Consider the following 14,818-nt stretch of genomic DNA (forward strand, 5'->3'; position numbering starts at 1 on the left):
GTCCTGTCTATTTGCTATTTTTGTTTATCTGTACAGCTGGACCACGCGAGGGCACCCCATTGCTCCACAAACACAAAATAGAAACGACCGATAAGAAGACATCGCCCAAAAAGACACATGCTGTGATGGTGGTGGAGAACGGAGATACCAAAGGCCTCGATGGCACCGAGGTCAATTTCAAAAACGGAAAATACGGCGCTACAAATGGAAAAGGTGCTGAGAATGGAGCTGTTGCTGCAGAAGACAAGTGAGTTTTACTACTTCCTCAGATCTTGACCAGTGCTCATGGAAGTTAGCACAAACATTGGACTTGGGGTAAAGACATGCAAGACCCACTTAACTGTGTTGCCATGATAACTGAATAATGTGGAATATTACTCACTTTCAGTAATATTTTTTAGTTGTCAATTAATAGGGGCTGGCGATGGGAGGCTGCAAAAAGGAAGGGGCAGTCTTAATGGATTTTTGGAGGGGGGGGGGGCTTGCTCTTGCTTTTTTGATTGCAAGTTACCTTTTCATTTTTTACTCGGGACGTATGTTATATGTAGGTTGATATTGGCGTGAAATGTACACATGGAGCACATTGAAATAATTGGCATTTGGTATGAAAAATATGTTTAAATGTTTTTTTTTGGGGGGGGTAAGTTTGTGGTTAAGGGTGTGCACTGCACTTAAAATCACACATCTTGCTTTTTGTGTTATTTTTTGTAGGGATGATGAGAAAGATAAGGAAAAAGAAGAAGAGAAGCCACAAGTCCCTTTTACAAGATTGGTGAGTATTCCATACTTTATTTTGAATTAAAGTTATCTTCTCTATCGTCATCCTCCTCCTACTTGCCATCATCATCGTCATCATAATCATCATTGCCATTATCGAACATGTAATTATTCAACATCATTTTCATCAATGCATCATCATCATGATGATCATCGTCATTATCATCATTAATATCACCATTATCATCATCATTGTCATCATCATCTCCACCATTTTCATCATCATCAACACCACCACCATTGTCATCATCATTATCATCCTTTTATTGTCATCATTACTTTTATAATCTTCATTGTCATCATTGTCAATCATTTTCATCATCATCGTCGTTATCATCAATGCATCATCGGCATTATCATCATAAATGTCATCGTTATCAACACAACATCATCTTCATCAATTCATTATCATCACCATCATTCTCATTATTGAGCATCATCTCTGAAATTCAATAGCACTTGTAATAATAATAATATGCAATTTTTTATATAGCGCTTAATTCAAATGTTTCTAAGCGCTGCATACTATTACCCCGGCTTTAGCACGGCTACCCTTAACGGGCACATCAAGCATTCAAGGAATTCCTTCCTACCGGGTACCCATTTACTACACTTGGGTCTAGAGTGGCAAATGTAGATAAACGCCTAGCCAAAGGACACTACTGCTGTGATGGGATTCGAACCCCGGACCTTGTGGTTCACAGGCCGGAGACTTATCCGCTGAGCCACAGCACCTCTACTTATAATAATATAGGGGCCTCTTATGAAGTGCTCGTGTCTGCAGCTATGACCTTTAGTTAGTTTTCTCTAAGTGAATCCAGCCTTTGTTGGCTTGACAGCAGTACATTAATGTTATTAACTCACTAATTGCCTCTTTTATCAATGCTTCCCGTATTTATCATCTTTACATTTCGACTGCAGAATACTATCAACTACCATCTCATCTCTGTTTCATATGTATTAATATACCCTTTTTTTGTGTTCCTTTCTTTATCCACAGTTCCGGTACTCTACCGGTCTAGATGGCCTCTTCATGTTCATCGGTTGCTTTGCCGCCGGTGTCCATGGCTGCGCTTGGCCGGTGCTCAACATCGTCTTTGGCGGGCTCATCGACGAATTCGTTGATTACGACAAACTGAATATAACAAATTTAACGGCAATCCCGGTAGATGCAACATTACCACCGGGTTTAGATCCAGGAAAGGAATTTGATGACACGATGCAGGAGTATGCTGTCATCTTTGCCTACATTGGTGTGGGTGTTATGGTATTTGCCTATCTTCAGGTGAGTTGGATAATTTGATCTTAGAGTTGTTGTTTCGTAATAATAATAATAACAATAACAATAATAATAATAACAATTATAATAATATTAACTTTTCAGTACTTACCTAGGGTAGCCACTTCAGCTGTAAGTTGTTCTTCCAGTAGGCCCTTCATAACATAACTTTTTTTATGTAGGATGATTTTTTTTTTCCAATAACAGTTCAAAGCTACTGAAACCATCCTATTGTATTGGGTGATAGTAAATCTAGTTATATAAATTGTCCATTTGTTTTCATAAATCTTTATGAAAAGGGAGCCTGATGTCAGGGTTCCCAGCCCATCAGGGAAATCAGGGAATTTGATTTTAAAATACCTCAAATGAGGGAAAAAATCAGGGAATTTTGAGCAGCCCAAAAGTCGAAAGCACAATAGTCGGTCAGACTGTTATATTTTTTGCATATCAAAACAACATCCATTGAATGGCTGGTTATGATGGTACTAATGAGCTTTACATTATTGTTTCTAAACTGAAAATACAAGTAATTCAATGCAACAACTTAGAAAACATGTGAAACTGGGAGTGGGTTTAAATAATCAGGGAATTTTTAAACTTCATCAGGGAAAAAATCAGGGAATTTTGTTTTCTTGAAAATCTGGGAACCCTGTGATGTCATAATGGCATAAACTCTGGAGTCAAAATGGAATCATGACATAAATCTAATATCGATCAGAAAAATCTTATATTCTGGAATGTACAAAAATGTTTCTAGCCTCTATGAAAGATTTGTAATTCACCACTATTTTGCATAATTTTCATTTTTTATAGACTTCAATGTGGACACTCGCCTGTGAGAGGCAGATATATAAGATTCGCCAGGCATTCTTTGACGCTATCTTGCATCAAGAAATCCAGTGGTTTGATGTTCATAAGAGTGGCGAACTGACGTCCAGGTTGGCTGAGTAAGTATCTTCTTTTTTTTCTTTTCAAAATAGTATTTGTTATAGTCACCATACACAATTGGTATGTACAATAATCTTGTCTAAGAAACAGCCTAGGGGATACATTAGGTCGATAAAATGGCAGACCCTAAAATTCCCCCAAAACCTATGCTTTGGGGTGACCAGAATTTCTAGAAATGCCCCAAGATCTGTCACAAACAATATTCGAGATTATTTAGAAAATCAAATAATCAATATTCCAACTAAATGGCAGAATAAAGATATTTGCTTTTACTGCATAATTGCTTGTTTTCCCTAAAAGGCAGCCCTTAAAATCAAAGAAATAGCCCCCAAATTCTGCAATCACCCCAGTGTGGACAAAAAGATTGCCCCTAAAAATATGAAGATTATTTCTTACCTTGCTAAGAATGGATCAACTTTAAATTTTTGCTTATAGAATGATGTTTTATAGCTGAACAGGGGAAGTATGAATCGGAAACCTAACACATTAAAAAATGGCACCGCTCTTAGGAGTTACTAGATATTTCTCATTCCTCTTCTTTCTGAATGATTCTTCCTTTACAGTGATATGGAGAGAGTGAAAGAAGGAATTGGTGATAAGATCGCTCTCTGTATTCAATATCTCTTTCTCTTCTTGGCTGGTGAGTATCAACGATTCATTTCTTATCCCTCTCTTTTTCTGGTCAGATTCAGAGATAAAATTTTTCATGAAAAGGTATCATTGTGTTTTCTATATTGTATTAACCCTTTTCTATTGGCAATAAATAATGTGTATTCCTATGTGATCCTCTTTATTCTTCCAATGGGCAACATCCTGAGGAGTGAGGACATTAAAAAAAGTACATCTGTTGAGTCTTTTAATCCTATCTGGGGGGAGCCCCCCCCCCCTCTCAACAATTCGCACAATATTTTTGCCACGCGAAGTTTTTTGACTGCCGCTTGCTGACTTTTTTTTATATAAAGTCTTGCGCATCTTTTGAGACCAACTTTGTGACGCCCAGGTACACGGTTCCTAAATTACACAACACTTTGTAAGTGCATGTCAGTTCAAAAATTGCTCAGAAACGTGATTTTGTATACAAAGTCAATGTAAATTGTTTTTTTTTCAACCAAAAATCATAAATGTATGATTAATTTTAGCTTTGCTGGTCAAAATAGATTTATTTTATGCTGTTTATAATCTCAAAAGAGCCCCTGACAAAGTTCATTGAAAAAATGAAAAATATAAGGTCCAAAAAACAGAGAAATATATAAGAATTGAAATTAAACAATAGAATACATAAGAAATTCTGATATTGCATTTTTTTACCAACAATTGCTAAGAACACCACAACGAGTTGCTGTGCCAAAAATTAGATCGTTTGGAGCTTTAGTTAGGGAGTTGGAGGAAAAAGTATGGTTTTGCATACTAATTACGCATAAATTAGCATAATCATGATTTGCATGAAATAAATTACTATACAATTTTGTAGATTATGTCCCAGACAACCTGTGTGCCAATTTTTGGCGCGATCAAAGACCGAGATCTCAGGCCATTATGATCTCCCAAAATATCCCGGCCTAGATAGGGAAACAAATATCCTCAAAATCCCTTTATATTATATTGCAGCTATTCTTGCCCTTTGATCCCTCTACAGAGTGGATTTGGTGATATACATGTATACATGTACTTGTAAGTCATCTTTGAGTATTATAAACTTTCCATTTTCTCACCGAACGGAGGTCTTTTGTTAAAAAGCTGCTCTCCTATTTTGTTAGAAATCCTAGCATAGAAGCACATTATACATCATATAAGCACATACACAAAGTAGATTCGTCTGCTAAAAAAAACATTTTGATTAAATCTTATCGCGATACATTAAAACATCTTTCTTGGTTGAAGAAATGGTCGATTACAAATACTAAGCCGTGCTGCTGTACCTGTGAGAGCTATTAATTGAAAGCAGGCTAGTGACTGATTTATGTTCCTTGTGCAATGTCTGTGTGAGGATCATTTTCTTCCTTGCTAATGCACCAAGCGGGACTGTTTACATTTTGTGTCTCGCAAACATTTAAACCATGTCAAAAGGCTTGGCTCCGTTGATTGAAGGGTTCCTCGTTGAGAGGGGAGTGGGGCAGTCAGTATGGACATGATATGTGGGGATGGGATGGGTTTGACTTTATGGAAAGAAATGCAAATTGAAGATTCTAATGAAAAATCTGCAAGTTAACGCATTGCCCACTGGAACCAAATGATCCCGTACAAAGCTTATGAAAATGACAGAATTCAGTATTCTATGAGTTAATGATGAAATAAATGAAATGAACGATGAAGTCAAATTGATGCAATCAATGATGAAATGAAAATGACAGAATTCAGTATTCTATGAGTTAATGATGAAATAAATGAAATGAATGATGAAATCAAATTGATGCAATCAATGATGAAATTAATTTGAGAGTAAAGATATCATACATGAAAAGAAGATAAATAGAAAAATAGGATGAATGAATACATACATGTACATGTAATTGGCAAGTAGTATAGATAATGAGTAAAAGGACAAAAGCTAAGGTGGGATGAAAATGTTTACCTTCCCCTGGCCATCTGCACCCGCCCCCCCTGAAGATTATATGACATGTATGTTTGCTAGTATTGAATATATATTCAAAATTGACTTATATTATTATAGCAATAACTACAGACAATTCTTTTTAAAAAGGTTGAAATTTTGATTTTTGAAGCAGAGACATTTTATTCTACTGCAAAGAACTTTCCCTCCCAATATAGTGTGGCCTTAGGTGAATGGTCACATATTTTCTGATTGACAGAAGTGATGGAATTTTTCACAAAGTCATACTTCTGTATGGCCTCTCAAAACTAATTAGAGATAGCCATTTCCTGCCTTTTATTCTAGTCATCAAATACTGACATAAAACATCACATGACACTGTTTACATGTCTAAATATGGTCATTCTTTATAATGTACAATCTTATAGGGGCTGTCACACTTTGCCGATATATGTACTTTTGTCAATCCCACTTTATCAAGAATTACCTTTTGTTAACAGCACATTTATAAAGAATGTGAATTCTTGATATTTTATGTGAGTTGTACTTTAATTGATGGATAGATAAATAGATATATACATGTAGATCAATAGATAGGTAGATAGATAGATATAGATAGATAGATAGATGGATAGATAGATAGATAGAGACAGACAGACAGAGATATAGATAGATAGATATACTATAGATAGATATCAATAGATAGATATCGATAGATAGATTAGATACATAGTTAGATAGATCAATAGATAGAGATAGAAAGATATATAGATAGAAAGATAGAAAGATATAGAGATAGATAGATATATAGATAGATAGACAGACAGACAGACAAACAGACAGACTTATGGATAGATTGATAGAGATAGATAGATAGATCGATAGATAGAGATAGAAAGATATATAGATAGAAAGATAGAAAGATATAGAGATAGATAGATATATAGATAGATAGATAGACAGACAGACAAACAGACAGACCTATAGATAGATTGATAGAGATAGATAGATCGATAGACAGAGATAGAAAGATATATAGATAGAAAGATATAGAGATAGATATATAGATAGATAGATAGATAGACAGACAGAAAGACCTATAGATAGATTGATAGAGATAGATAGATAGATCGATAGATAGATTAGATAGATAGATAGATAAATAGATAGATATAGAGATAGATAGATAGAGACAGACAGACAGACAAATAGATAAATAGATAGATAGCAAGATATATAGAAAGAAAGAAAGATAGATAAATAGATTTAGATAGATAGGTAGATAGAGTCAGAGATAGAGATAGATAGAGATGGATAGATAAACAGACAGACAGACAGAGAGACATACAGACAGACAGATAGATAGATAGATAGAAAAATAGATAGATAGAGATAGATAGATAAACAGACGGACAGACAGACCGAGAGACATACAGACAGACAGACAGACAGATAGATAGATAGATAGATAGGTAGATAGATAGATATGTAGATAGATAGAAAGAAAGGAAGAAAAAGCTTGATAAATATCATGGGATTAGAGGATAAAAAGGCTGGCCAAACGTACATGTACATTACTGCATCCCCTTGCTAAGATTTCACTGTGTGACAGCCCCTTTAGAGCTATGTGTTTATTGTGTAGAGATAAGAAGAAATGTACACAGGTTGGTATGCTTCAATATTTGACTTCTGACTGAGTCTTATGCAAAAGCAAATCATCACAGGGGTGCAGACCTGCATGAATATGCCACCTTTCTCTATGAATTGAACTGTCTTTCTTTTATAATAATAATAATGCATTGTTGAAATCATATTGATTGTATTGTAATTGTATTGCAATGTGTTATTTGATCATAGTGAGATGAAGATGACTTTGAGCAGGTCATGAATGGAAATTGATGTCTGTTATTTGATTTTGTCTAATGGCGAAAGGAAATCTCAGAATTGACATAGGAAATGATTCATATTTTCAAAGTGAATCTTGATATGGCAGGGGATACAGTTAAACATAACATGCACAGAAAAATGCCCCCTCCCCCCAAAAAAGAGAATGAAAATATATAGCAGTTATATAGTTGGAATTACACTTTTTTTTTTTTTTTTATACAATTTGCTATGTGAATATGCTACAAATGTATATGAATGAGTGAAATACAATGAATGAAATACAATTTTCTTAGTTGTTCAGGTTAATACAATCTAAAAAATTGTTCAGGTTAATACAGTCTAAAAAAACATGGTTTATGCATGAATGAGATCAGTGGCTTAAGTCATGTACTTCATTTTTTTCATCATTCCCTTCTAAGTTATTCTGCTTTTCAATAGATAAAGATAGATTTATTTGTTTGATTGCCCTTTAATAGCAAATTGCTCCAAGTTGTGCAAGATGTCGAAATGGTGGGTCCTTATGTTAAGTTCAGAAGAACAAAGTCTACATGTACAGTATCAGATAAATCTTGATTGATATTGTTGACAAGACTGAGATAGCATGCGGGTTTACGTGTTTCATCACCAATTAACAGGAAAAATTGCCTTGTATACATATGTAAACTACCCCTTGTGGGTTTATTGCCAATTAAGAGTCTAAATCATGAATATTTAGAGAGAAAAATGAATATGTCACAAAGAATTCAAGATGTCTTTATTTGAACAGAGGCAGAATAGAATTAATCCTTTGTTCTATTGCAAATAATGAGCACAATATTGAGGGCCGGTTGAAAGGGCAGTGTAAGCTTGCCCATGCTAGGGGTTGAATATTTTATGTCATGGTGGGTCCCCTGTTTAACTCTTTGCCCGCCACGTACACTATCTCCCTGTGCCACATTAATTTTGGGGTGCCGTATGCATTGTGTGTGAACTGTGACTTGAGTCGTCGTTGGCAGTCCGCTGTATGTGCTGCGAGTTGTCCGTGGCGGGCAAAGAGTTAATGTACCATTCACAAACTATAGTACTCTTGTTCACAACTCTTTTTCTCACTCTTTATATGTGTATGTTTTAATGGAACATGTATGTTTTAATGGAACATGTATGATCGAGGAATGTAAAAACAATACATTGTGTCAATGATCAATTTCAGTAGAATCCCCAGTGTAAAATGACAATTTACATGTAGCTCGCCTATTCCAATTTGACTTTGAGTCACATAGCCCCCAATCTCTTGAATATAAATGTCTGAAAAGCAATAAACTATATATATTCCAACTGATTTACTAAGTAAGTCGTTTTGCAGAGTTGTTTCTTTTTGTCATTGGATGGCAGAAATATTAATGATAATAATTGTACATTTATATTGCACAATTTCTATATTTACATTGTATACTTGAACTGTGCATTACAATATTATTATTATTATTACCCCGGCTATAAACGTGCTGCCTATATACATGCACTCTGGCATTCAAGGAATTTCTTCCTGCCGGGTATTCATTCACTTCACCTGGGTTGAGTGCAGCACAATGTGGGTAAATTTCTTGCTGAAGGAAAACATGCCGTGGCTGGGAATCGAACCCATGTCCCTCTGATTTAAAGACAAGAGTCATAACCACTAGACCACATGGCTTTGCTCCATAGGAGTGATTGAGCGACCCAAATTTACGAGTAAAGTTGAGCTAGCAGACTGCATGATTGTGTGGATTTATCATGCTACAGCTGAATTTAATTGTCTTCATCGAATGATCATTTGTTTTTCCAAATTTCATTTCATTGTAGGTTTTGGTATAGCCTTTTGGAAAAGTTGGGAGATGACGCTCGTTCTTCTGTCCATGACCCCTCTGCTAGCAGCCGCTGGAGGCTTCATGGCTTACGTAAGTTTCAAGAATGGATACTTTTACCAAATTTTTGCAGCTCAATTGGTTTTAGATTTTCATGAAGAATGCGTACATACATGTTTGTTTGCCTATTTGTTCATTTTTACCTTGCAAAGTAATATTCTCATTGACAAAAGAATACATACATGTACATGTATTAGGAACAAAGCATAAAAAAATGTTTGAAGCACTTCATAGAGTACCTTGAATAACATATTGTAGAAAATGCGTCTTTGAAGTAAATATCGCTTGAAATTAAGTATTCCATGATTTCAATTTCAAAACAGATTCAAATGTATGTATCCGTACAATGTCACTGTCAACATTAATGGACCTACATGTAAACACATGTTACATATTTGTATTTCCCATTAGTTCCTGACATCCTTCTCAAAGTTGGAGCAGGAATCCTATGCCCAAGCTGGAAGTGTAGCAGAGGAGGTCCTGTCTTGCGTAAGGACTGTCATAGCGTTTGGAGGAGAGCAGAAAGAGGTTTCCAGGTACGTGAAGAGACACCTTCTTTACCTTCATCTTTATCACCATTTTCACCTACATCAACATCATCATCATCACTGTCATCATGGTTATCATAGTTAATCATTATCATCATTATCAGCATCTTCATCATTATAATTATTGTCATCACGATCATCATCGTTATCACCAGTGTCGCTATCATTATCATCATCAGTATCTTTATCATCATCTACATCATCGTTGTCATAGTCATCACCACCACCATCATCATCATCATCATCATCGTTTACCATAGTCTTCTATTTTCATGATCATGATCATCATCTCCATCTTCTTCATCACCACCATCATCTTCCATCATCATCATCATCTTTATCATCAACACCATTTTCATATAATATGTTCCTCCTTTATCTACTCCTGTAACTTTTCTAATAAAAGTGAGAATACAAATATAACGATGGAATTCTTCATTTGCTAATCACGCAAAAAATGCATTTTAAGTGGTAATGTATATGGACTCAAAGTACCTCCCAAACTTTCTCCCAATTATCGCTTCATCGTGTCCCATTCTATTTTTATCTTCCAGGTATGAGAAGGAGCTGAAAGGAGCCAGGGATGTAGGCGTCAAGAAGGGCGTGGCTTCAGGGGTTGGCATGGGGATCACCATGTTAATCATGTTTGGTTCATATTCCCTCGCTTTCTGGTAAGTACACATCATTACTGTGCTATTGAATCATTCAGTTCATGTTAATTTTTGTTTGAATAAAATCTAATCAAATGTGTAATATCCATTGGTGCACTGTATTTGTGAAAGAATTATGTGAAGCCTATTATCATATTTTTGCCAAGAAAGGGACACTGTTCTTAACTTTTTTTGGCTGCATGTATCCCAAACGTTAGGGGGGGGGGTAGAAATTATAGGAAGAAGCCCATATCCGTCGTGAACTTTATGTGACAGTTTGGATAATATGTTTTTATACTGCAAGGAACTAGGAATGTAAGTTAAGGGTCACACTTAATTTTTTGTAAAGTACCCCCTAGTTTTCATCAATTGAATTAGAATCATATAAACTTAATCGTGATTTAGAACATGTATGAAGATATTCAAACCAGAAGCAGCTGTCTTTCAAACTGAATTCAACTCCGTCTTTTTCAAGGTATGGGCCGAAACTTGTCGCTGATGGACGCCTGACCGGTGGTGACGTCATGATCGTATTCTTCTGCGTCATGATCGGATCGTTTTCCATCGGTAACATCTCGCCATCCATGACAGCAATCACGGCCGCAAGGGGGGCGGCAGTTACCCTCTTTGACATCATAGATGCCGTAAGTCACTATTCTTTCATTGTTTGATATTCTCTTAGATGGGAAACTCCATAAGAAATGTACATCCAATTCCCTATATGTGGAACCTTTCTGATATGAATTTTCTTTATTTTGTAGTTTGTGTGAAAAGTTGTGTTTTTCTGAAATAAATTGTGGCCTGAGCAATTAATGCAATGAAGTAAGAATAGACCTTATGCATAATATGACATCATTATCTCATAGCTCCCTCCCTTAGAGGATATAGGAATATATGAAAGCAGAGTTACCAGAGATGCGCCAGCTGCAGGTCATTAACACATGTAAGGCATTGTTTTCAGCCTCTAAGATGGCGGCACAATGACGTCAATGCATAAGGTCTGTGGAGAAAACTGAGGGCCGAAGATTCAAAATGGTCGAATATTATATGGAATTGCTCAAATACATGTACATATCTCTCTGGCTCTTCCTCCAGACTCCAGAGATAGACACTCGCTCCAAGAAGGGGGTGCGGCCCCAAACGATGACGGGTAACATAGAGTTCAAAGGGGTGGAGTTCTCCTACCCCACCCGTGCCGATGTACCGGTATTGAGAGGGGTAGATCTGAGTATCAGGAAGGGCCAGACCGTAGCCTTGGTAGGATCCAGTGGGTGTGGCAAGTCTACCACCATCAATCTCCTCCTCCGTTTCTATGAAAAGCTGGGTGGTCAGGTGAGTGAATGAATATTTTATAGTGGAGCGTTGTGGCCCAGTGGATTTGTCTCCGGACTTTGAAACAGAGGGTCGTGGGTTCAAATCCCAGCCATGGCGTAGTTTCCTTCGGCTAGAAATTATTCCACATTGTGCTGCACTCAACCCAGGTAAGGTGAACAGTTACCTGGCAGGAATTTATTTCCTTGAAATGCCGAGCGCGTGAAAGCTGCTTGAGCAGGGTAATAATATCCAAGTTCTTTGGAAGCGCATAGAGACGTTATTCATAATGTTTTATGCACTATACAAGAACTGACTATTTTTTATTAATGATTTTTTTTTTAAGATGAAGGGGGAATGATAGAACGATTTGACACTGAAATGCAACTCAGATATTTCTAAATGGATGGTGCTATATTTATGCCTTTTATTAGTATTGTTGTTATCATTACATGTATTCATTACATGCAGTTATTTCTCATATCACAAAAAGACATAAAAATGCACCAGACGTTATGCGTTAATTTTGGAGGGAAAAAAATTGGGGTGGGGTGGGGTCGGGATACATGGGAGGATTTATACAAGGGTGATGATGATGATCGTGATCAAAATGCCTTGTTTAATTCATGGAAAATAAGACCATACAGAGCGAGGGCATTGGTGATTTAAGTGGAAATTTCAAATTTTATGAAGAATTAGAGGGTGGACAAAGATTTAACTCTCATAACACTCTTGTATGTTTGAAATGGTAGATGAATCTTCATTATAATTTATATGAGGTCACATGATTGAACCTTTACCGAAGCTTTTGACCGGTTTTGAATTCACATTTACTGTTTTTTTAAACATCTGCATGACCATTCCTGTACACCAGTATCTTAAATGTCTCCTTTATCTTGTCTTTACATGTAGATCTTGATTGACGGGAATAAGATCGAGGACCTAAATCTCCGCTGGTTGAGAGAACACATCGGTGTTGTGAGCCAGGAACCGATCCTCTTCAACTGTTCCATAGAAACCAACATCTCTTATGGACGAGATGGTGTCACCAAGGATGAGATCATCAAAGCCGCCAAGATGGCCAATGCCCACGACTTCATCTCTAAATTGCCAAAGGTATGATCTAAATGTATCAAGTTCCTTAAACTGCGGGTGAACGGGACATTAAGATCAGGCGCCAGTCCCTGTAGATACATTTTTAAGTGCTGTTTAATGTAATTTCATTATTATTAGTTATTTATTGTTAAGCGCTATTATCATATTGTTGGTGAAGTGCTATATAAGTACTGACGTGTTATGTATGTATGTATCAACAGGTAGAGAATCTCTATTTCTCTCTCCAGGATCCTGTGCCACGAAGGTTTAGTGATTCATTGCTAATTTGAAAGAACGATTCTGATTTGTCCCCAGTCAGTCTATTGAGGAAAATGTGCATGCAACGGTGATCGTGATATGCCATTTCATTTAGCGATTTATCGCTGGCCTTTGTGTTATGGGGCCCTGTTTCCCCATCCCTTTTCTCTTTCTTTCTTTCTTTCTTTCTACCTCCCTTGTCTCATCCCTCCCTCTCTCTCTCTCGCCATCCTTCCATTCCTCCATCCACATTCTTGCCTCTCCACTTCATCCCTACCTCTATCCACTTTTCCTAGTCCTCCTAGGACTCAACTCCATGGTGTACCGTGAACCACTTTTGCAATTTCCATACCACCATTCAAATCTCTAAACATTATTTGTGATAAAATTTGGGCAGTATATGCCATATCTCCATCAAGACCAGTCTCCATCGTGCAATTACGAAACCTTTTCTTCTGTAGGGTTATGATACGATGGTTGGTGAGCGTGGAGCGCAGCTGTCCGGTGGTCAGAAGCAGAGAGTCGCCATCGCCAGGGCTCTGGTCAGAAACCCACCCATCCTTCTACTGGACGAAGCTACCTCAGCCCTGGACAGGGAAAGCGAGAAGGTCGTACAGCAGGCTTTGGATAAGGTAAGGGAAGCGGGAAAGTGAAGCTTCAGATTTCTGAACTCTCCTCGGGAGTTCAGTCGAACCTGTCTCAGTGCCCACCTGTCTATTAGTGAAAACCTGTCTTATCGGACACAGTGGCCATTTTTTGTCTTTCCCTTCGACAGCCCTAATTGGGTTCCATGACACTTGCTCTGGTGACAATTTCTCTGCTCTGAATTCCACACTCTAATCAAATGACCTACTTCAACCCTGGGTTTAAGACTATACCCGACCCAAAACCTAACATAACTCTATTGCAACCCTAACCCTAACCCGACATCTAAAGACAAAATGAAACCCGGAGCAATTGCTGCAGGAGCAGACGCCATGTCACCCTCAATAGACATGTTTGACTCTATTTCATGAAGTGAATAGTCATTGGTTCTTAAATGATAACTGTTTCAAGCTACTGAAATCCTTGCATCTTGTTAATTTAGAACAATAGAAAATATATCCCCCCCTTCCCCCATCTCAGCTGGTTGGATTGTCATGCCTTACTTTACATAGGTGCTAAATAAGATTCTTAATCCTTCTGATTCACTCCAGCTACCCGTCTAAAGATTCAAAACAACAAAATGGCAAATATCATGTGGAAATGGATTAATATCAAAATAAGAATAAGTAGGATGACAATGTTTTATTCAGACACTTCTGTAATCAATCAAGCGTTCAGGAATTCTTCCATCTAGATGGCAGGAAGTTCCATGTTTTGGGGGCTATAGATGAGAAGGTCGTATCCCCTAGTGGTTTGGTAATTTAAGAAAATTTACAAGCAGCCAAATATGGGTTTTACATTTATTTGATTATGTGTTGAATATTTGTGCAAGATGTCAAGCAGCTTGTACAGTGGAACTTGGTTATTTTCTATTGCTGTTGTGTTTTGTGTTTATTTTCCTTAACCCTAATTCTCCCGGGGGGGGGCCATAATGGCCCCCCCCTCAACAATTTTCGCGATATATCTGCTGTACGAAATTTTTTCAC

The 14,818-nt window shown here is 37.0% G+C and overlaps 1 protein-coding gene across 5 annotated transcripts in view; it reads left to right on the forward strand.

Annotated features, from left to right (window-relative positions):
• LOC121427769 (ATP-dependent translocase ABCB1-like) overlaps window positions 1-14,818 on the forward strand; it is a 51,740-nt gene that overhangs the window by 25,330 nt on the left and 11,592 nt on the right. For all 5 annotated transcript variants that reach the window (XM_041624325.1, XM_041624321.1, XM_041624324.1 and 2 more), the window contains 12 exons: window positions 37-247; window positions 712-772; window positions 1,778-2,062; window positions 2,870-3,003; window positions 3,568-3,644; window positions 9,264-9,358; window positions 9,737-9,861; window positions 10,428-10,544; window positions 10,999-11,167; window positions 11,619-11,855; window positions 12,747-12,950; window positions 13,649-13,819. In XM_041624325.1, the coding sequence (XP_041480259.1) occupies window positions 126-247; window positions 712-772; window positions 1,778-2,062; window positions 2,870-3,003; window positions 3,568-3,644; window positions 9,264-9,358; window positions 9,737-9,861; window positions 10,428-10,544; window positions 10,999-11,167; window positions 11,619-11,855; window positions 12,747-12,950; window positions 13,649-13,819 (1,797 nt within the window). In that variant the 5' untranslated portion in view covers window positions 37-125. The remainder of the gene's footprint in view (window positions 1-36; window positions 248-711; window positions 773-1,777; window positions 2,063-2,869; window positions 3,004-3,567; window positions 3,645-9,263; window positions 9,359-9,736; window positions 9,862-10,427; window positions 10,545-10,998; window positions 11,168-11,618; window positions 11,856-12,746; window positions 12,951-13,648; window positions 13,820-14,818) is intronic.

This window comes from Lytechinus variegatus, chromosome 14 (assembly GCF_018143015.1).
Source record: "Lytechinus variegatus isolate NC3 chromosome 14, Lvar_3.0, whole genome shotgun sequence".
NCBI lineage: Eukaryota > Metazoa > Echinodermata > Echinoidea > Temnopleuroida > Toxopneustidae > Lytechinus > Lytechinus variegatus.